The sequence below is a fragment of the Microtus oregoni genome, unplaced genomic scaffold (assembly GCF_018167655.1).
Source record: "Microtus oregoni isolate MIOR12 unplaced genomic scaffold, Mior012 000129F_ref0000347, whole genome shotgun sequence".
Taxonomy (NCBI): domain Eukaryota; kingdom Metazoa; phylum Chordata; class Mammalia; order Rodentia; family Cricetidae; genus Microtus; species Microtus oregoni.
Genome location: NW_024544772.1, coordinates 1,634,435 through 1,658,607, shown reverse-complemented (window position 1 = coordinate 1,658,607; position 24,173 = coordinate 1,634,435). Strand labels below are relative to the sequence as shown.

General features: G+C 38.6%; 2 protein-coding genes across 2 annotated transcripts; one reads left to right on the top strand and one right to left on the bottom strand.

The window, feature by feature from the left end:
* The first annotated feature begins 16,252 nt into the window (after positions 1 to 16,252).
* On the top strand, positions 16,253 to 19,693 carry LOC121444518 (zinc finger Y-chromosomal protein 2-like). Its single transcript, XM_041646335.1, has 2 exons — positions 16,253 to 16,787; positions 19,524 to 19,693. The coding sequence occupies exons 1-2, from the start codon at positions 16,253 to 16,255 to the stop codon at positions 19,691 to 19,693; spliced, it is 705 nt and encodes a 234-aa protein (XP_041502269.1).
* Positions 19,694 to 19,827: 134 nt separating this feature from the next.
* On the bottom strand, positions 19,828 to 24,171 carry LOC121444503 (PIH1 domain-containing protein 1-like). Its single transcript, XM_041646319.1, has 4 exons — positions 24,131 to 24,171; positions 21,690 to 21,783; positions 21,101 to 21,167; positions 19,828 to 20,389 (listed from the first exon to the last, which is right to left on the bottom strand). Exons 2-4 carry the CDS (start codon positions 21,777 to 21,779, stop codon positions 20,118 to 20,120), a joined length of 429 nt encoding a protein of 142 aa, XP_041502253.1. The 5' UTR covers positions 21,780 to 21,783; positions 24,131 to 24,171; the 3' UTR covers positions 19,828 to 20,117.
* Positions 24,172 to 24,173: the final 2 nt, after the last annotated feature.

Sequence of the window (24,173 nt, the reverse complement as noted above, 5' to 3'; positions counted from 1 at the left end):
AGGCAAGAGCAACAGGTCATGTGTTTTGGGAGTGTCTTGGAAAGCCCTAGCTAAAAATTCTAAAGAGGGTTTCTTATATTTGATTCTGAGGTTTCTGTTAGGTAATTTTGGCTCCTGGAGTAAATACTATCAGCACAAATAAGAAATGTTATTAAAATTGTGTGTGTGTGTACACACTGAATTATATGCATTATAGTCTTTTGTTTTTTAGGTAAATTAATAGCCTTATTTCTCCTGACTTTTTTTTTAGATTTTTGTACCCACTTCCCTTCTTCTGTATTTACTTCCATTCTACTTCCATAAAGTATTCTCTTTTCCCCTATCGCATCATTTGAATCCTGCTATTCTCATTTACCTTCCTCCCACCTTCTGTGTTTTTCTATCCTACCTTTTTTCAAAGAGTCCACCTTTATATTTGTGTCACTTGTACATTACTGTGCCTCTCTCTATTGCTACCCATAAAATGGTTCCATTGACTTTCCTGTTTTTTGTAGTTGTGACAGACTATGTACTTAGCTGAACATTTGGAGCTAAGAGCTTCCAGTGAGAGGAAACATGTAATATTTATCTTTATGGGTCTGGGTTGCTTCAATTTCATTTACCTGGAAAATGTATGACTTTGTTCTTCTTTACAACTAAATAATACTCTATAGTATGGATGTACCAAATTTTCATTAGCTATTCCCTAATTTAGGATATTTATATAATATTCATTTCCTAGCTGTTGTGAATAAAACATTAATGAGCATAACTGAATAATTATCTGTGGAGTAAGACATTAAGTCCTTTGGGTATATACCAAAGACTGTTATAACTGCATCATATGGTAGATTTATTTTTAGTGCTTGAGAATTCTTTACAATGATTTTCATATTGGCTGCACCATTTTGCTATCCTACTGGCAGTGAGAGAGGGCCTTTTACTACTTGCCCTTTAGCATTTTTTATCAATTGTTTGGTTGATCATTGCCCTTTGCCTGGGCAAAATCTCAAAGTTGTTTTGATTCCCATTTCTCTAATTACTAAGGACACTGCACATTTTTAAAGATATTTCAAGTCTTTATTGTGTGTGTGCGTGTGTGAGTGGGGGGGGTGTGGATGTAACTCCCAATTCAGAGGTCGTGTGCCCTTTCTTCAAATAGGTCATTTGTTTCTTTGACTTTTTTGAGTTGTGTATATTCCAGTAAATAATCCTTTGTCAAGTTTATTGATGAAAAAAATTCTCTCTCATTTTGTAACTTTCTCTTTACCTGGTTGATAGTTTCTTTAGCTGTGCAGAGGTTTGTAGCTTTTTGTTAGTGTGTTTATTTTGCTTTTTTTTTAAAACTTGTTTTCCGAGACAGGGTTTCTCTGTAGCTTTGGAGCCTGTTCTGTAACTAGCTCTTGTAGACCAGGCTGGCCTTGAACTCAGAGATCTGCCTTCCTCTGCCTGGGTTAAAGTGCTGGGATTAAAGGTGTTTGCCACCACTGCCTGGTTGTGTTTTGTTTTGTTTTGTTTTGTTTAAGGCAGGGCTGCTCTGTGTAGCCTTAGCTATCCTGGAACTTACTCAGTACACCATGCTGACCTTGAACTAACTGAGATCAACACCCACCTGCCTCTACCTTGGAATGCTGAGATTTAAGACCTGTGCCACTACGACTGACTGAAGATTTGTAGTTTTATTAAATTTCATTTCTCAATTGCTGACCTTAATTCTTGGCCGTGAAGTCATAATCTGGAGGTTCTCTCCTATTCCTATATCATGTAGGTATACTGCATGTTTTGTTATTATTGATTCTGTGTATTAGGTTTCATGTTGAGGTCTTTGATCCACTTACAAGGTAATAGACCTGGATCTAATTTCATTCTCTTGAGTGTGGACATCTAGCTTTCCCAGCAGCATTTTTTGGAGATGCTTTCTTTTCCCAGGCATATATTTTGGTGTCTCAAATATTAAGTGGCTAACATTATATGTGCTCATGTTTGCATCTTCCGTTTTGTTTCATTGCTCTGTGTCTGGATTTGTGCCAGAAATATATTGCTTTTATTACTATGACTGTAAGTAACTTAAGATTAGTAATTTTATTTCCTCCAGATTGAAGAATTGAGGCCATTCATGCTTAAATTTGTTGCTGAAATGTATGTGTTAACTGTAGTCATTGTACTGTTAATTTTTGATACTTTTTTGTGTTCTTGGTACTTTGTGTTTTGATAATAATGGCTTCTGGTTTCTTTTTATAGTCTCTCTCCTGTGCTCTCTTCAACTCAAAATTACATTTCCTGTATTTTATTTAGGTTTTGTTCATTTGTTAGGAATTGTTTACTATGCTTACATCATGGAAAGTTTTTGGTTAGCTTTCAATTATAGTTAAATCATTTCAAATCAAGCAGATAGCTTTACTCTGTACCTTAGTCTAGCCTGCCTGTCATTTTATTTTAGGACTAGGAATTTATTCCTCCTGGCTATTCTGGCTTTCAAAATTTTTATTAATAAATCATTCATTAATTTTTCTTTATGAATCTTGCATTTTTCTCCTGTGACTTTCAGTCCCTATTCTTTGGGTATTTTCTTTTCTATTTGGTGTTCTTTGTGGTTGTTGTTATTGTATGAATAGGTCTTTTCCTCAGTTTGGTAAAGTTTTTTGTATTCTATTGTTAAAGATCTCTGTGCCATTGACTTACTGACTGGAGGTACTTCTCTCTCATCTATGCTATTTGAAGGTTATGTTTTCACATGGTGTTCCAAGATTTTGTGAGTTCCTTTCCTCCCTCCCTCCCTCCCTCTCTCTCCTTTCCTCCCTCTTTCCTCCCTCTTTCTCCCTTCCTCCTTCTCCCTCTCCTTCTCCCTCTCCCTCTCTTTCTTCCTCTTCCTCTGTGTGTGTGTGTTTATGTTCCTCTGTTATTTGGTAAATATCTGTCTCATTGCATATAATAGGAGAATCCTATGATTTGGAGAATAGGTATCTGTTCAGACACGGAAGGACAGACTAGGTTGGTGGACTATTGGGGGATGATGACTAAATCTGGTGGGGTGTAGGAGAAAATGGTAAGGATGGTGAGTACAGGTGTGTTTATTAAGATAGACACTGGAGGAGGATGTAGGAAGCTTGAGTATATACTGGGGTAGTGAATTGGGCACACATGGAACCTATAGATGGTTGCAGGTAGGACAGATTGAACCTGCCCGAAGCTGAGAGCTTGGTATCAGTATGAATGGGGGTGGTCAGCCTAGACTGGAGCAAGGAATGTAAGACCCTGCGGAAACCTAGAGGTTGGCTGCTGGGCAGGTGGATGTGTCTACACTTGGCAGGAACACTGTTGTGGATCCCTAGTAGGTTTCAGGAAAATGAGGTAGTAATAACCAGACTAGACCCTAGATGATGGTGTGGGAAGCATTCATGTCATATGGGTTATTGGAGGTAGCACTAAAGTAATTGTAGCTATTTGTTTTTAAGGTACAAGCAAAATACCCCAATACAGAGATGCAAGTTGAAAAGCTATGCTTTTGTTAGAGTTTAGCAGCAAAACAACCACAAAACTATTCATTGACTCTATGGTAATTTGTAAGCCTATCCCATAATAGTTGAGTCATTTCTCTAGTCCTGGCACTAAAGTAACTTTACTATTTGTGCAGTGTTTCTCTAATATATCTACTTCTTTTTTTTGAAATAGGTTTTTTTTTCTGTAGCTTTGGAGCCTGCCCTGGAACTAGCTCTTGTAGACCAGACTGGCCTTGAACTCACAGAGATCCGCCTGCAGATTTCAACTGCTAGTATGACAGGTGTATAGTACCATTCCTTTCTAAAATTTCTAAATAGAGTTAGTGGGATATTTTTAAACTGAAAGTGGGAAGTCCCCTAAATAATTCAGTTATTTCTTTAATTCATATTTCTTCAAGTATGCTAGGTACAATGAGAGGATGAATTTGGATCTGTTGTTTTATAAGTGACATCTTTTTGTTTGCTTTTTTGTTTTTCAAGATAGGGTTTCTCTGTGCAACTTTGGTGCCTGTTTTGGAACTTTGCTCTGTCGATCAGGCTGGCCTCATACTCACAGGGACCCGCCTGCTTCTGCCTCCCAAGTATTGGGATTAAAGGCATGCTTTACCATGACCCAGTTTATGAGTAACATCTTAAAAAGATAAAATAAAGGAAAAAAACAATCATTTGGGTTTTTTGTTTAGAAAATAGATTTTAAAAATTTATACAATTTTTAAATGTGTATATATTGTTTTGTGCCCAAGTGCCTTAGAACAAAATCATTGTATATGTTCTTCCAAGCCTCCAAATATGCATACTGGATTGTAGGGTTAGCCCAGCCCATTAGGGGGCATGTTTGCCTTGGGCTAATGTTTACATATAAATCTGGCGGGCGTGAGCCCCACCGCTCTCTTTTTTGTATCTCCTGCTCATCACTGGATCCCTGGTGTTGTAAGCTATCCCTTTATTAAAATTTGCTGTTTCATATTAAGCTAGCCTGGTTATTAATGCCACTTACACTGGATACAAAACTTTCAAGAGCAGTATATGCCCTTAATGACTGGGCCATTTTTTTTTTATTGAGCTCAACATTTCTCTCTGCTCCTTTAACCCATGCTCCCAATTTACTCAGATCTTGTCTTTTTCTACTTCCCATGTAGATTAGATCTATGTAAGTCTCTCTTAGTGTCCTCATTGTCGGCTAAAGTTCTCTGGGATTATGATTTGTGGACTGGTTTTCTTTGTTTTATCTTTAAAAACCACCTATGAGTGAGTACATTTGGTAATTATCTTTCTGGGTCTGGGTTACCTCACTTAAATAATGTTTTCTAGCTCCATCCATTTTCCTGCAAAATTCAAGGTGTCATTATTTTTTCTGCTGTGTAGTACTCCATTGTGTAAATATACCACATTTTCCTTATCCATTCTTTGGTCGAGGGGCATTTAGGTTGTTTCCAGGTTCTGACTGTGACAAACAAAGCTGCTATGAACATAGTTGAGCACATGTCCTTGTGACATGATTGAGCTTCCTTTGGATTTATACCTAAAAGTGGTATCACTGGGTCTTGAGGGAAGTTGTTTCCTAATTTTCTGAGAAATTGCCACACTGACATCCAATGGGGTTGTACCAGCTTGCATTCCCACCAGCAATGCAGAAGTGTTCCCTTTTCCCCACAACCTCTCCAGCATAAGTTGTCATCAGTGTTTTTGATTTTGGCCATTCTTACAGGTGTAAGATGGAATCTCAGAGTTGTTTTGATTTGCATTTCTCTGATGACTAAGGATGTTGAGCATTTCCTTAAGTGTCTTTCAGCCATTTTAGACTCCTCTATTGAGAATTATTTGTTTAGGTCTGTACTCCATTTTTGTATTGGATTATTTGTGCTTTTGATGACCGATTTCTTGAGCTCTTTGTATATTTTGGAGATCAAACCTCTGTCTGATGTGGGGTTAGTGAAGATCTTTTCCCATTCTCTAGGCTACCATTTTGTCTTGTTGATTGTGTACTTTGTTACAGAAATTTCCCAGTTTCAGGAGGTCCCATTTATTAACTGTTTCTCTCAGTGTCTGTGCTGCTGGGGTTATATTTAGGAAGTGGTTCCCTGTGCCTATGCATTCAAGTGTATTTCCCATTTTTTTCTTCTATGAGGTTCAGTGTGGCTGGCTTTATGTTGAGGTCTTTGATCCATTTGGACTTGAGTTTTGTGCATGGTGATAGATATGGGTCTAGTTTCATTTTTCTACAATGATATCCAGTTATGCCAGCACCACTTGTTAAATATGCTGTCTAAGCCATTTCCTTAGCTGCCAGAAAATATTAGCATTATTATCCTAATCCTTTTATATGAAGGCATGAAACATAACTTCCTGGGAAGTAAATAAGATCAACATTTGAAAACTAATTTATTATATAAATTACAGTTGATTTTATTCTCTGTCTATTTTCTTGAGGACTGTCTAGCTCATATGTGTTGATGTCATGTTAAGAAGTGAACATGAGACTTTCTCTAGGAGCAGTAGAATCCAAGAACAAGCCTAAATTTGAATTTTCTACTTCTCTTTTAAAATATAATAATGCTCTTAACCACTAAAACATCACTCTGTCCCAACTGCATAGTTTTAAATTATCTCAAGGTTTATTTTTTGTGTCAGTGTCTGGCAAAAGTTCAGAAGATAAAAAGTATTATCAGAAAAAGCTTCAAGTATTTTGAACATCTGAAAATTTAGACATAAGTAAGTGTTATTAAGCATACTGGCCAAGGTAACAATGCTACGGAAACTGACAGGATAGTAAAACTTTATTAGTAGCTTTTGATGTTTATGTAGAGGAGAAAGAATACATGTTTGGGATGGAAAATCAATGACATATGATAGGGCAATACTTTTTATTAGAAAATAAAGAACCAGGTATAGAATTTTGAATTTAGAAAAACATTACATTTTACTTACTTTAAAGATTTATTTTCTTTTCTATTATCTGTTAAAGAGAAGTATTTGTACATAGGTACACGTGCATGCAGAAACAAGGAGATGATATCCTTAAGAGCTGGAATTATAGGCAGTTAAACCAGGAACTGAATTCAGGTGTATTGCTAAAGCAATACACACACTAACTACTGAGTCATTTATCCAGCCCCCTTATTATTTTTGACATTTAGATATTTGTCTTAGTGTGCTCACACAAATGTACATGTTCCATGTTCTATTTAGGTGTGTACATGCCATTAAATATGCACATGTAAAGGTGAAATGGTAACAGTAGGAATCAGTTGTCCCCTTTATCATGTAGGTCTTGGGGATCAAACTTAAGTCTTCATACTTGGCAATGGCCTACTTTATCCCCTGAGCAATTTTGGTACCACCAACCCTCCTTTTGTTTTTTGGGCAACTTCCTGAGCCATTTTTTTTCTAAAAAATAAGAAGTCAACTGTAGGAGCAGGGCCAGCTTGCTTATCCTGGCCACCCGGCTAGCTTAGACCTGAAATAACCACACAGAAACTATATTAATTAAATCACTGCTTGGCCCATTAGCTCTAGCTTCTCATTGGCTAACTCATACATCTTAGTTTAACCCATTTCTAATAATCTGTGTATCACCACATGGCAATGGCTTACCAGCTAAGTTTCGGTAGCATGTCTTACTCTGCTGGTGGATAAATGGCATCCCCCTTACTCTGCTTTCTTCCTCCCAAAATTCAATTCCATCTTCCCCACCTACCTAAGTTCTGCCCTATCAATAGGACAGGGCTGCTCATGAACAGAAGACCTCATATCAGTCAACAAATCTCAGAATACTACAATCTGCAGAGACTGATACTGAATTAAGTTACCTGTGATCCATTAAACATTTTGAATGGAGGACTGCCAATATTTGAAATTTGTTTTAGAGAATTCACTTGTTTTTACATGAATTTGTGTGTATATTGTATGTAGAATGTGTGCATTTACATGCATATTACACATGGAATTTGTTTTAATAAGATACAGGCTAAGAATTAGTTATCATGAAGACTATTATAATTTCAGATATCCCAAAATAAAAAGTACAGAGCATACTAGATAGGATCTTATGAGAAGCCACCAGAGATGGCCATGGAGTGCCTGTAGGAGAGAATACCCAAGTCTTTTAAGGTTTTGGGGGACAGAACAAGTGAGAAATTATATGTGAATAAGATTCAGATTGCATAGTTTAATATTTTTTCAGGCTTTGTGATTAGTAGTAGTCCCTAGAGGTATAGAGAATATGACCTGAGGTAAGTTATAGCAAAGAGCATTTTACTTGTACAAAGTCATGCTAACAGTGTTTGGTATTCTAAAAATTATTTCTAGTTTATTGATCAAGTTCTCATAATTCAGAGGATTGGCAGATCAAACAAAAATATTATGTTACTTTTGAGTTTTAAGCAGAAACATGGATTTGGGCTATAATGCAACTTGGTTAGGTGTTTGACTAGCATCTGTGAAGCCCTGAGAATGATGCCCTCTGCCTGAAATTCCAGCACCAAAGAATTAGAGACCAGAGTATCAGGATCAGGGTTATTAGTCACTACCTAGGTAATAGGAGAACAGCCTGAGATTCATAAAACACTCTCTCAGGAAAAAAATCTAAGGCAATGTCTTTGTGTGGGTGTTAGTAACACAGTATTAATGTTTGGGTCAGAGAACATCTGTTGTTTTAAAATATAATACAGATACTTTGTGTTTGATTTTTGTTAAGTAAACTGGCTATTTCTCTTGCTTAGTCTACACCAAATTTAGAAAATGACTTTCAGTTCTGTTTACTTGTCAAAATTTTAACAATTAAAATAATTCATATGTGAGTTGAACTTTATTATTTTTCATGTTTTAAATGGTAATTTATAGTTTCTTTTTACAACTGATGATTAATGAAAGGATTAATAAAAAGTACAGAATCTTACAAACATACTTTTTCTGTAATCTCAATGTCAGTGAACAGGCATTTATATAAAGATGCCTTAAAGAATTTTGAATTTTTACTGTTTTATAATGTGGTGAAATTCATAATTGAAATTATAATTGAGCCTAATTGGAGACTATCTTAAATTTACCATTTCAATGAAATCTTGCAGAAATTCCCTGGGAATTTACAAAATGGATTAATCTGAGCCCTAATATAACATTAGGTTCCCACTAGTAGACAAGAGGAGCTTACCTAGGTCTAAGAGATGTTTGTATGTCTTATTCTGAAAAATCCTTTCTTATTATAAGTTGATATGCTATTGATAATGTATTTTTCAGAAATACAAATATGATAACATTTTAATATGTGATAGAAATCAGTTTTTGATATTCTGATAATTAATTTATTTGTAAAATAATTACTCTGTTCCCTGGTTTAGGAGCTGACTTAAATGAGAACTTAAGGTCATGGATGAAGATGAGTTTGAATTGACCCCACAAGAAGAAAACCCATTTTATGATGGAATAGGTATATTTTTTCTTGGTTATTTTAATTCTTATCTACTAGATTTAGAATTGCTATTAACAAAATGTGTCACCATATTTAATATGATATCCTACTTACTTTACTATCTGGCCAAAAGCTCATTGTTGTCAGTTGCGCTGTCAGTACCCAGGTCTTACTACTATTTTCACTTATTCTGTTTTTTATTAACATTTATTTTTATTCATTGTGTGTCAACATGCATGTATATAGCATATTGTGTGTGGTTAGAGGACTATAGGATTTGGTTTTCTTCTTCTACTAGTTAGGTTTCAGGGATCCCTGTTAATCTGGCTTGGTAGAACTTTTCCCTGCAAAACCATCTAACTGGTCCAGTTTTACTTAACTCTGATTATGTCCAACTTACACATTAAAATCCTACTAGTTGTGATTTGAGGTGCTTTTTGTTGTTGTTGCGTTGGTATATTTCCATAATATACTCCCCTACGAAGGAAATTTACTATAAAATTCTTTAAGTCAAAAACACAAACACTGTGGTGTTCAATTGTAGTTGACAAATAGTATATAACAAGTTGACAAATAGTATAACAAGTTCAAAACAGTATGTGTACATTCTTCTGGAAGAAATTTCAGGAAGAACCTATATTGGTCATTTATAATTCCTTGCAATTGTGAAACAGGTCATTTTTCCTTCTAATTTGATATCCAGAGCTAGTTATATTTGCTTCTAGAGGAAGCCCTCATTTCATTTCTTGCTTTACAAAAGGAAGTGGATCTTATCTCATGCTTCTGAGTCTCCAACCTACCATTAATATCATGATAGAATACTATTCTATGAACTAATCTGATGAGATTTCAACCAATTAAGTAGTGTAAAGTCATCTTCTACTTTTAGGACTGTACCTTAAGTCCATTTGCCAAATTCTTTATTTTTCATTCTACATTATACATTTATAGTGTTATTAGTATTAGTGTTAGTGTGGACAATTTGGAGGGAACTTTCTCTGTCTTCTCATTTTATACTACCTTCCTCCAACTCCCCCGATGTAACATGAATAATAAAACCTTAGGGACAGATATTGAGGTTCAACCTGAAGATCAGAAAAGCAAAACAGCCAAGCCACTAGGAGCGATCTTACTCTGCCAGGACTCAGACAAACAAAGGGGTGATCATGTGTCTATGAATCTTCAGATTGAGACTAAATGAGATCTGTCTCCTCCCATTTTATATTGCTCTCTAGTGTTGGGATTAAAGGCGTACACCACTATTGCCCAGTTCCTATGACTAGGAATAAAGGTGTGTCACCCCAGCCTGATCTGTATGACTAACAAGTGGGGATGCTTTGCATTGATCTTCAGGATAGATTTATTTATTAAAACACAAATAATATACCACTATGCGAGGATATTTTTCCCTTTGCTACCTTTTAATCATCTACTCTTTTACACACATGTTGCATGAGTGAACAAGCACACACACACAGAGACAGAGACAGAAGCACACATACATATATGCTCTCAGGTACATGTACACACTTTACACCAAACCTACATTTTGTTGCCTGCATGGGATAGGTATGAAAACATAAGAGTGGATAGGGGTAGGTTGTGGGGAGGTGAGATGGGTGGGAAGGAGAACTGTGATTGGAATGTAAAATGAAATAAAAAATCATTGAAAAAAGAACATACAATGAAGTAGGGCTAACCCACTAGCTGCCAGACATAAGAAAACAAAAAGATTCTCACCCCACATCTGCTGTCAGTTGCTCTTAGCTTCTGATCTTTTCTTGTTCTTCTTGATACTTTGCTCAGTGTGTGTCAAATAACCAACACTTCATTATTCTTTGATTTTTTTTATTTCCACTTTGTTAATTTTTTATAATGCAATGAAAGTGTCTTATTATTTTCTTTCTTTCATTCTTTCTTTTTTTTCCATTCAAAAATTTACACTTCCTCCCATTTCCCTCTAACTCCTCTCCTTCCTTCCCCGTCCCCTTCCCTCTCCAGTCCTAAGAGCAGTCAGGGTTCCCTGCCCTGTGGGAAGTCCTAGGCCCTCCCCACTCCATCCAGGTCTAGGAAGGTGAACATCCAAACAGACTAGGCTCCCAAAATGCCTGTACATGGAGTAGGATCAAAACCCAGTGCCTTTATCAATGGCTTCTCAGTCGGCCCTCACTGTCAGCCATGTTCAGAGAGTCCAGTTTGATCACATGCTGAGTCAGACCCAGTCCAGCTGGAGTTGGTGAGTTCCCATTAGAACAGGCACACTGTCTCAGTGGATGGACGCACTCCTCTCGGTCCTGACTTCTTGCTTGTCTTCTCTCTCCTTATGCTCTTCATCTGGACCTTGGGAGCTCAATCTGTTGCTCTGATGAAGATCTCTTTCGGTTTTATTTCCTTATCTGTGTCTTTTCAGAGATGTAATGTATATCATTAAGTTATTGGTGAGATCTGATTTCTTAATATAGGCACACTGACCTATAGACTTCCCTTTTAGGACTACATTTGTTGTTTTTATCCTATAGATTTAGTTTGGTTGTGTTTGTGCTTTTGTTTTGACCCAGGAACTTTTGTATTTCTCTTTAATCATTCAGTTGTCTTTTCATCATTCAGTAGCAGATTGTTTAATCTACATTAGTTTGAGGCTTTACTCCATTTGACCAAATAGAATACATGTTTCATTTAAATTTCTCGTAGTTGTTAAGACATACTTTATAGAGGAAGTTTATGGCCTTCTGAGGAAAATGTGGATCCTGCTGTTTTGGGTTGAGTATTTTAGACTCCTGTTGTTCTATGACATTTCTGGCTAATACAGCCTTAATTTTTTTGTCAGAAAGACCTGGTAATTGATTAGAATGAAGTATTGAAATCATCTACTACTATTATACTTATGTTAATCTGTGAATTTGTATTTATTAGAATTTATTTATAAACTTCAGTTGCATCTCTGTTTGGAACATATCATTGTTCTCTGGATGGATTGTTCTCTTAATTAGTGTGAAGTGACCTATTTTACATTTTCTCTCTAATTTTGACTAAAAAACTATTTTGTAAGATACTTTTACAAGAATAACTACTTTTTCCTAGGAATTTCTACTTGTTGTATTTTCATGGGCACATCCTTCTTCAGGTTGGGGAAGGTTTCTTCTATTAATATATTTTCTGTGCCCTTGAGCTAGAGTTCTTCTCCTTCTATCCCTATTATTCTTAAATTTGTTCTCTTCATAGCATCCAATATTTCGTGGATGTTTTGTGTTAAGTATTTGTTGGATTTAACGTTTTCTTTGACTGATAAATCTATTTTCTCTACAGTATTTTTAACACTTGAGATTCTTTCTTCCATCTTTTGTATTCTGCTGATTATGCTTGCATTGGTAGTTTGTGTTTATATACCCAGATTTTTTATTTCTCGAATTCCTTAGGTTTCTGTTTTCTTTATTGCCTCTATTTCAGTTTTCAATTCTTGAACTATTTCCTTCACCTGTTTGTTTGCTTTCTCTTGGTCTTCTTAAATTTCTTTTTTTTTTGCGTGTTAATATATTTATTTATTTTTTTGTGTTTTAATGTGTTTTATTGTTTTTTTAATTTATTTATTTATTAAAGATTTCTGCCTCCTCCCCGCCACCACCTCCCATTTCCCTCCCCCTCCCCCGATCAAGTCCCCATCCCTCATCAGCCCAAAGAGCAATCAGGGTTCCCTGACCTGTGGGAAGTCCAAGGACCGAGTTACTGTTTTCTTCCAAACTTTTGTTGGTCTTTTCCTCCATGTCTTTAAGGAATTTTTCATTTTCTGTTTATGGGTCTCTGTCATCTTTATAAAGTTATATTTAAGATACTTTGCTTCTTCTGGGTTGGGATGATCAAGTCTTCCTGCTGTATGACCTCAGGGTTCTGGTATTACCAATGTTGCCTTTTAGTTTGTTGAATGAATTTTTGCATTGGCACCTACCCATCTCTTCCACCAGTTGGTACTGGCAGTATCTTTGCTTCTTGGTTCAGTCCTTGCAGTCGCTGTCTGTGTCTCTAGGTAGCCTCTGAAGTCTCTCTTTGCTCCTCTGCCCTTTGTCCTCAGTGTGCATTTGCAGCCCATTGTTCAGAGTTCCTCTGAGGTCAACCAGGGTTGGGTGAGTTTGTGGGCAGAGTGGGCCTTGTAGCTTACAGGTTTCTGTCGATGAGTGGTGGGATAGGGAGCTTGTTGATGCTTGCCTGCTGCTGGCTAGAGAAGCTGAGGCAGGTAGGGGAGGACCTGGGGTCTTGCCCCTTTATGGAGGGCCTATAGCGTGGGGAGTCCAGCTGGCTGGCTTGATCCTTCACCTCTTGGTCACAGAGTCTGATAGATGGGATTGGGGTGTTGGACAGCCTACCTGCAGGAAACTTGCCCGAAGGCTAGCTTATGAAGCTGAGGCAGGTGGGTGATGGCCCTGAGTTTTGTCCTAGTACCAAAGGCCTAGTGAGCAGGGGAGTCCAGATGGCTGACTGATAACCTACCTCTTGGTCCCTTGTGTGCAGTTGCAGCTTGTGGTTCAGAATTTCTCTGAGGTGACAAGGGATGGGTGGGTTTGGGGTGGAGTGGGCCTTGTAGCTAGCTTTCAAGGTCTGATCTATATAGGGGAGTTGGAACAGCCTACCTGCAGGAAACTTGCCTGCTGCTATCTAGGGAAGGTGAGCCTATGGGTGAGCCTATGGGGGAGCCCTCGGTTTTGCCCTGGTATGGAGGGCCTAGAGAGTGAGGTGTCCGGCTGGTTGATCACTCACCTCTTGGTCTTCTGTGTGCAGCTGCAACATGTGGTTCCAAGTTCCTCTGAGGTCAGGGGATGGGTGGGTTTGTAGACAAAGTGGACCTTGTAGCTTACAGAGTTCTGTCAGTGAGGGGCAGGTAGTGTTGGAGCAGCCTGTCTGCAGGAAACTTGCCTCTCTACATTGTCTTGTAAAATTCCAATTCATCTTTTGAGACTGGGTACACTCATCCTATCCATGACCTTAAATTCATTATACTTGAATTACATTAAAAAATTTCACATTAGATAAGCCAAAACTTTCCACATTCATGGGAATGTGATTTTTATATTGTGAACATATTTGCATTATGGAATGCGATAGATGAAATAATAGCTTTGACTCTCCTGGAATTCACATTGTAGACCAGGCTGGCCCCAAACTTACAGAGATCTTCCATGTCTGTCTCCCGAATGCTGGAATTAAAGGTGTGCACTGCCACACCTGGCTTCTCATTATTACTACATATAACAAAATCATTTTATCACTCTTAGTCTTGGATCCTCGATCTTGGATTTTGTCATTTCCCTAATATTTACTTAATTTAGGTATTTTCCAACCCTTTTGTGTTTATCCTATATTACTTTTACAACCTTCTGGTTCACATGTTTCCCTATAAAAAAGTTTGCATCAGGAGGATAGTTTATTTTCAGCCCCAAACTATATATGGAAAATTATTCATGAAGTTCTAGTAATGAAGTTTCAGATTACTATTCATTTTGCATTTGCCATATTATAAAATGCTCTATAAGAAAATATGTAACTATTTAGGAATTTACTTTTATTAAACTTTTCTTATTAACCTTTCTAAGTTTTCTCTGTGTCTTTCATAGTCCTTTGAATCACGTTTTGGTGGTTTCAGTTTTTAATAGGCAATGCAATTTATAATTAATTTTTCATAACATATTGAAACATCATACTTCAAAAACAGGAGATTAAGTTCTTTGAAGAAAAATTTCAGAGCTCTTAGTTTGCTTTGTTTTACCATATGTAATCTTAGAACTTGGTAGCAGATTGGAGGGCAATTATGTTTTAGTCTAGATAATTAATACTTAAAGTTATTTATCTATAATAGTGTGTATTATAGATAAATTTTCACTGTCATCATAATAATAAAAAGTCTTTTTATAGTTTTGCAGGATGCTTTGCATACATTCCCATTTGAACATCATCACTCTCCTATGACATGCCTGACAGGTACCACTATCCTAATTTAAAGAGGAGACTGAAATTCAGAGGTTAAATGATTTGCCCAAAGTCACAACTTACATGTACATAAATTTGGGCTTTTATCTAGTTCTTTTGTCACTAAATGCTGTCTTTCATGCAAATGACATTTAACGTAGGAGGCCCCTACATTTGGTTTTTCTATAAGTTAGAATTGTCTTGCTATTTGATTTTTTATGTTACATTTTCTTGTTTTATACATCCTTCCCTCCATAAGACAAATTCTGTTTCCATTTGTGACTTACAGTCTGAACAGAATTTACTGAATGTCATTATTATGTGCCAGTTTTGTGGTACTGGTTAAATCATTTAATCTCAATGAGTTTTTAATGGCTCATTCATTTTACTTTCATTCCTTAACTACAGAATGAAATTGTATTAGTTTTAGTCTAAAAAACTTCTGTGGGATTTGGAAAATTGATTCTTTAGAGGAAGAACTAAGGGAATACTGCAGATATACAGCTTATATCTCAATGCATATTGGTCTATGTCCCACCTCCGATGTCCTTAACATCTAATTCCTGAAAGACAGCAGAAGTTTTTTTTTTTTTTTTTTTGATTTTTCGAGACAGGGTTTCTCCGTAGCTTTTTGGTTCCTTTCCTGGAACTAGCTCTTGTAGACCAGGCTGGTCTCGATCTCACAGAGATCCGCCTGCCTCTGCCTCCCGAGTGCTGGGATTAAAGGCGTGCGCCACCACCGCCCGGCGACAGCAGAAGTTTTATTCATTTAACTATCCAGTCAGATATCTTTTTTCAGCCAGTTGTCTGTTGTCCATAACTGTGGACTTTGCCTCACTTTTCATTTATTCCTTGAATGTTTTAATCTTACTTCCACAAAAGATGACTTTATTTATAGTTGGCAGTATCACAGACTAAGCTATAGATGCTACTTCTCAAAAACAAGTTGGAGAAATACAAATTTTAAGGAAAGAAAGAGGATAAAAACTAAGTGGTTTGTCTTAGTGATAAAATATGGAAAAGGGAAATGAAACTTCAGAAATGTTTTGCTTTCTAAATTGTATTGTTTGCTTTTTACTTAATCATAACATTTCATTTAACATTTTAGCAAAATGTTAAATTGACATTTTCAACACATTATGTTAATACCTTAAAATTTCTTTTCTAAATACTTTTCCTCTATGACTATCCTAAAACTGGTTTTCCCAGATTTGCTGCTTTTTTGTTGATGGAAACTAAGATTTTTAAGTTCTTTTGTTAATTACTTTTTCTTACATAGCTCACTTTATACTAAGGTGATAGTGTGTGTTTTCCTCATAGAAATTTAAAACCATGTACTTGGAGATATGTATGCTTACCTGAAAATTGTCTTTTCAATTTTAATTTTTAAGGAGATGATACAATACACATGGATGGTGATCAGTATATTTTGGAAATACAAGAAACTGTTTTTTTATCCAATTCAGATGTAACTATTCAAAATTTTATTCCTGATGAGCCAGACTCAATTATAATCCAAGATGGTATTGAAAACTTTGTTATTGAAGATGTTTGTTATTCACCTATTTTAGAGGAAACAGATATATGTGATAACATTATCATTCCTGAGCAAGTGCTTGATTTAGATATAACTGAAGAATTGTCTTTAGCACAGTTCCCAGTTCCAGACATTTTAGGTTCTAGTTTTACATCAACCTCATTGACTATGTCTGAACATGTGTTGATGAGTGAAGCTTTGCACATGTCTGACGTGGAACATATTGAGCATGTGATTCATGATAGCATAGTAGAAGCAGAAGTCATCAGTGATCCTCTGACAGCTGACATTTCAGAAATATTAGTAGCAGATTGTGCTTCTGAAGCAGTCTTAGATTCCAATGGTATGCCTTTGGAGCAACAAGATAACATCCAAGTCAACTGTGAGTACTATTTTATAATTTCTTGTAAGTCTTTAGCTACAGTGATTATCAAACCTTTTTGTTTTGTTTGTTTCTGCCTGTTTTGCTTTAGACAGGGTCTCACTACACTCTATGCTGAACACGAACTTCTGATTCTCTTGTCTGACACTGATAAGTACCAGAGTTTTAAGTGTGTGCCAACATGCCTGAATTATCAACGAAATGTTTTTTCTGTTTTGTTTTCTATGTAAATATACATACTTGTTTCTGTATGTACATTCAGGTGCACAATCACAGGTGTATTCTTGAATGTGGAAGTTAGAGATTAACACAGTTTCTATCCTTGGCTTTTCTATACCTTTTTTCTTTGAGACCAAGATCACTCAGTGTACTTGAAGGTGACTGATCGGTTCTGTTAGACTGGCTGGTCAGTGAGCTTCAAGAATCCTCCTCCTGTCTGCCAGCACTAAGGGTTTAAAGAAGGGAATATCATCAATTCTCAAAGTCCAGCTATGGTTTCATAGTGACACCTCATTTCAAACACCAAAAGATAATTTCTTCCTTATTTTGGCCAGTAAAATTATGTTGTCTCTGCATTTGAGCCCTTTTATTCTTAAAATTTTATGGGTTTTATATAAATAATATTTGTAGGTTTGGGCTGTTCTTTATCAAGCTATTTCTTCACCTCATTTCCCTTTTGTCTTCTAGGATTTAGGTCTTTTTTTTCTAACATAAAACTGTTTGGTATTTTATAAGTCATATGTGGTTATCACTTTTAGTATCAATTTATGCTTATATAGTTAAGTATGAGGCCATTTACACTTGTGTTATTGTTTTCTTTTTAAAATAGTGTTAATTGTATTTGTAGGTTTTATGTTTTGATTAGGGTATCTTTTACTGCAATGACATGCATGACAAAAAAACACTTGGATAGGAAAGGGTTTATTAGGTGTACACTAATATATCCTTGTTCATCATTGAAGGAAGTCAATACAGGAACTCAAATGGGTGAGAACCTGGAGGCAGGATCTGATGCAGAGTCCATTAAGGAAAGCTGCCTACTGGTGTGTTCCTTGTGGTTTTTTCAGCCTGCTTTCTTACAGATCCCAGGACCACCCACAATGAATGGACCCTCCTCCATCAATTACTAATAATAAAATGCTTACAGATCCGTGTGCATATCAATATTGTGGAGGCATTTCCTTAACAGAAGTCCTCCTCTCAGACGACTTAGCTTGTGTTCAGTTGACACAAAACTATACAGCACAGTGTTAAAACAAGTTTTAGTAAGCTTGTAGGTGTATGATTATGGTATCTTTGTATACTAGAATAAAGACAAGGCATTGGGAAATTAATACTATTTGCTAGGTTATAGAATGATCACTATGCTAGCAAGGTGTTTTCATTGCAGTTACTGCAAATTTTATTTCAGGACAACATTGTTTTCCTTACTCTTAGATTTTTGTCATTTTACTTATATGAAAATACATACAGCATAATGTATTTTCTTTGAACAGTTGAAATGATATAATTTTAATGGCATAGTTATTTCATTTTAAAGTATTTTTTCTTAAATAAGATACATCATATCAGGAATTTCTTTTCATTGTCTAAGCAAAAGTTGAAGAAATAGGGGTTGGTATATAGCTAAGTGGTAGCATGTTTATCTACTAAGTCCAAAGCCTGAGTTCCATCATCAGCACTGCACATTTATTTTTGTTGGGTTTGATTTGGTTTTGTTTTTAAAAATTTTGGCAACTTTTTGAAATTACTACTTTATGTGTTATAGGTGTTTTGCCTACATGTATGTCTGTGTACCATGTATGTATCTGGTGTCCGTAAGAAAATGTGTACATGAAGGGTACTGTTAACTGACTTTGCATGTTGATACTGTTATTTATAGATGAATAATTGAGACAATATGTTCTTTCATTATTCTCCTAATTAAGAAAATATGTTCTTCCATTATTCTTCATAACTTTGGAGTTATACCAAGAGTTTGGATTATTGTAAATCATTTTATCTTAATATTTTATTACTTATAGAAGTATTTTCATAAGCATTAATTGCATGTGGGTAGAGCAGACATGTATAGCAGATAAACCCGAGTTCAAACGCCAGTACATTCTTGAAAAGAAGGAAAAGGTGTTTATTGCATTTAAATTTTATGTATCAGGTTAGATAATATGTGTTTTAAAGATCTATTTACTCTCCTTTTATATATTAGAGTATTTTACCTCCCTCTATTTTTTTGTCTCTCTAATATTGTGTGTGTGTGTGTGTGTGTGTGTGTGTGTGTGTGTGTGTGTGTGTGTGTGTGTGTTTTGAGTGTTTGAATGTACAGTATATCTGCGCTGTGTCCATGGAGACAGAAGGGGGCATCTCCTGGAACCAAAGTTTGTGAGTTGCCTATTTGGGTACTGGGAACCAGACTTTGGTCCTCTCTAAGAATAGCAAGTGCTCTTAGCCATTTAATTACCCTCTTTGTAAATTTACTTATTAGTGTGTGTATAGTGTGTATGTGTGAGATGGGAAAGAGAAAGTATGCTTGTTTGATCACATAGGTGGAGATTAGAAGATAAATTTTCACAAGTCAGTTCTTTTCTGTTACTGGTTCTAAGGATCAAATGCAGGCTGTCAGACTTGGAGAGCAAGTATGTTTATCAAATGCTGACCAAACTAGTCAGGCCCACTTCAACTCTGTTTCAGAAAGGAAAAAGCAGTCACATTTTGTTTCTAACTCTGCTGTGAAGATTTACAATGCATTTTCTGTCCATTTAGTGGATGACACTGACAAAACAGATCCTGAAGATTCAACTGATGTTACCATTCATGCAGAGCCAGAAATTGATCCTTGTACATTGGATGGCACATGTCCTGAAGTTATCGAGGTGTATATTTTTAAAGCTGACCCCAGAGAAGATGACCTAGGTAAGGAGGAAAACTTATAGTTTTCCAGAATTATAAATTTTCTGGAAAATTATAGTAGTATATATAGTAGTATATATAAAATTATAATAGTTTTCCTCTAGCTTTCAGCAATTCTCCTGCCTCAGTAAGAGCTAATACTGTAAGAGTGAGCCACCATGCCCAGCTCACTAGTCGTCTCTGCTTAAAACCCTCTTCAAATCTTTCCTGAGACAGGTTTCTCTGTCTGCCCTGGCTGTCCTGGAACTCGCTCTGTAGACCAGGCTGACCGCAAACTCACAGAGATCTGCCTGCCTGTGCTACCTAGTGCTGGGATAAAGGCGTGCGCCACCACTGCCCAGTTAACTCTTCAAATCTTCTATCAGACTACTACTGTTCCAGGCAGCCTTCTCTGAAGCCTCCTTAACTCAGTGAAGAGCCCCAGGGCATGTTCCCTGAAGGCCTGGGTCAATCCGCTCTGGCTCCCAACCCTGACTGGAAGCTCCTGAGAATCGCAGGATCTTGAGGGAAGAGACTTGGTGTCTTCTGAGGGTACTGACTTGCATCCAGCTCGGCATGTGGCTCTCCCAGGCTCATGGGGATTCGGAAGCCAGCTTGGTCCTCCTCCAGCATCTGAAGCAGTTCGTCCTCAGTCACGTCCACCGGGGGAGGGATGGAGGGAGAGTGGCAGATGTTGATGAAAACCTTTCCTTCCGATGAGTTGGTCTTTATGCAGAAACCTGCACAGTGGGTTTATCTTGGCCATCTGTCCCTGGGCAGTCTCGTTCTCACCCCACACCCACCCTCTCCCTTTTTTGAGACAAGGTCTCTCACTCTGTACCGAGGCTGGCCCAGACTTGGGATACTCCTGCCTCCTGAGATTACAGGCCCTCACCACCACACCCAGTTCCTTCTCCATTTCAATTTTTATTACATGCACTTACTTTGTGTGTATATGTGGGTGGGTGTGTGCACGCATGTGCATTCATGCCATAGTTGTTGTGTGTGATAGTCAGAGAACAACATTCAGGAGTCACCAGGCTGAGTGCCAGGCCTTTCCTTGCTCAACCCTCTTGCTGGCTCCTCTCACTCTCTGGCTCTGGCCTCTGTTCCCCTCTACCTCCCTCAGGCCCCTGACATTTTCTTACTTTCCCACTCTGCTCTCTGTGGTCCAGTATTTCTGATCTTCCTACCTGTGCATTCACCTAACTACTTCTAGGCCTTTGTATGCAGTTACGATCTCTCTACTTCATCCTGTGTCCCCTGCTCCTAGTTTCTCCTGACCTCTCTCAGGGTCTCCCATCCTTGCTCTGGGATACTCTAAATCTCTCTATGTGTACACACACAAACACACACACATACATACACACATATACATACATGTGTATATACATCTATAAGTATATAAACATTCACATATATGTTCCTATATATCTATATCTGTTTCTCACCAGGCTGGGGCCGGATCTGTGTAGATTCTGACCTTTCCATCTGGGCTTGCTGGAGCTCTTTGGAAGCCTGTGAGGGGAAAAAAAAAACAACCCTCCATGATGCTTCTGTCCTGTCAAAACCTTCATGTGCTTCCCAAATGTTTATAGGGCACCTCGTCTGTGATGGCTGGGGAGCACAGGTTTTTTACTAATATTATATATTTATATGTTTCTGTTTTTGTTTTGTTTTTTGAATCAGGGTTTCTCTGTGTAACCCTGGTTGTTCTGGAACTCACTCTGTAGACCAGGCTGTTCTCAAACTCATAGATATCTGCCTGCCTGTGTATCCCCAGTGCAGGGATTAAAGGCGTGCGGCACCACCACCCGGCTCACTTGTTATACAGTCTAGCTCCCTTTTCTTTTTACAGGACTCCCAAGATCACCCCAACTCCATTTCTTTTAAACTCTAGTAAACTTTGAGCTAAACAACTACGATTCCCATAGGCCTCCTTGCTACCGCAGGGCATTCTGGGAACTGAAGCAGCATCTCTGAGCGCCAGTGTATAAATATTTAAACACCCAGATTCCCAAAAGTCCAGTCAGGCCGCACCTGCAGTAGCATCTCCTGAAACCGCACGGTCTCATCACCCATCGACTCTGCATCGCTTAGCTCTGGTGCCAGAAGCTTCGACTCCGCCATGGCCCTGGAAAAAAGTCCTAGGCGTTCAAAACGTGGAGAACTTTTCCCGGACAAACGAAGCCAGTTTATTGCAGGACCTCGGTCGATTCTAACACACCGCACTCTACCCAGAACTCTAAGATCTGTGTTGGTAATGGTCTACAGTTCCGTGCGAAGAAAGCACTGTCTCCTCAAGCGTGTTGGGTCCCTTGATCGGTCCTGTTTGGCCGATGCGTAAATGAAAGACACACTTCCGGCCTCTGTAACCAAGGAACTGAAGTAACCACACTTCCTACGACTCAAAGCCCAATCATTCAAGCAGGCCCCGCGTGACAATTTGTTTTAGAAAGCTGAAGTCACGCCCCCCTAACTAGCCAATCAAAAGTAAGACCGGAGGCGGCTCGCGAAACGGTATACTTCTTGAATCAATAAAACCTACATTTCTGCTCGTCGCTAACAACTGCGGGCGGTTCAGTGCAGAAAGGACTGTCACTCTGAAAATTTAGTATCTCTGTATGTGGCTCTTGTCTATCGTGTGTTAGGCTCTGGGTCCGACCCACCCAACACACACACCCTTAATTTCAATACTAATAACTACCCTTTTTGGGCAAAATGAAGATTTTTGTTTATAAAAAAACCATGGGGAGGAGAAGCTGGAGAGATAATTCAGTTTTTGAGAGCCTACTGGTCTTCGAAAAGACCAGGGTTTGATTCCCAGCACCCACATGGTGACTCCAGGTCTAGGGGATCCAACGCCCTCTTCCGGCCTCCTGGGGGTACTCCATGCAGGTGATTCACAAGACCTGCAGGCAGGCAAAATACCCATGCACGCAAAACAAAAGCAAATCTTTGCTTACTTTAAAAAGAATAAAATATTAGTGCTGGAGAGATGACTCAGTGGTTAAGAACACGTTGCTTTCAGAAAGGACAGGTTCAGCTCCTAACACCCACTTGGTGGTTCACAGCTGCCTGTAACTCCGGCCCCAGTGGCTCCACGGCCCTCTTCTGGCCTCCACAGGCACTGTACCCACGTGGTGCACAGACATACATGCGGAGAAACACCCATACCAGTAAAAGACAAATATTTTTAGCTGAGTGGTGGTGGTGTACACCTTTAATCCCAGTACTTGGGAGGCAGAAGGAAGTGGTGCTCTAAGTTCGAGGCCAGCCTGGTCTACAGAGCAAATTCTAGGACTGAAAGGGCTCTAGAAGGCCAGAGCATGGCAAGCACGGCTCTGCTGCCCGTGCCCTTCCTCTTTCCTTCTCCCCTGCTAAACCATAGATTACACCCCTAAAACTAGCCACCAAGGTCTAGTCCCTTGTTTGGCCACTTCCTACTCCTGAGGCTGACCGACAAGGCCTAGTAGTCCAGCAATCACAAGTCCCCAGTCCCCTTTGGCTACCCTAATTAACATGGCCAATTAAAATTAAACACCTCACCATAACACGGGCTTCCCCTTTCCCTTTATAAACTGCCATTTCCCCATGTGCCACGTCTGCCTCCACTTTATCCAGAGGCAGCCCTTTGTTCCTCCAGGGCCGATATCCTTCCCCCAGCCATGGCCTCCTATCCCCCTGTCATTGTCCCTCTCCGGCAAATAAATCTCCTTTGTGTTGAGAACTTGGTCTTATGCTCTGATCCTTTCTTTCTATTTCTTTTTGGGTTTTCAAGACAGGGTTCGCTGTGTAGCCGTGGCTGTCCTGGAACTCGCTCTGTAGACCAGACTGGCCTCGAACCCTGGGATCTGCCAGTCTGTGTCTCCCAGGTGCTGGATCAAAGGCCTGTGCTGCCACCGCCCAGCGACTCCTGTCCCCAGGGCTACACAGAGAAACCTATCTCTAAAAACAAACAAACAAAAAAATTGCTTTTCAACTATTCCTGAGACCCAGTGCCAGCTCTTGTTCCCTAGTGGACTCTTGGACTAAAAGCTGCACTATCTGCCTCCAGTTATTTCTTTCTACCCCCACCTCCAATTTTTTTTTTTCCGAGACAGGGTTTCTCTGTGGTTTTGGAGCCTGTCCTGGAACTAGCTCTTGTAGACCAGGCTAGTCTCGAACTCACAGAGATCCGCCTGCCTCTGCCTCCCTAGTGCTGGGATTAAAGGTGTGCGCCACCACCGTCCGGCCAATTTATTTTTCTAAAGAGTCAAAATGACAATATGCTGTCCTCCCAACGCTGGAGCCCTTCTGTTAATGCGGAGATCTCCGCCCCGCCCCGTTGCTGTTATCCAGGAAACTACATTTCCCAGCGTCCGCCCACGGGAGCCTTGGTGTGGCTCTAAAGGGGGAGGGACGCGCCCTCGAGCTCGCGCCACGCCCTAGCCTGTGGGCCCCGCCCCCTTGACTGGAGTGGGCGGTGCCGCCCTTCGGACCTCCACGTTCCCAAGGTCCTTCGTCAGGCAGTCCTCTGCAGAA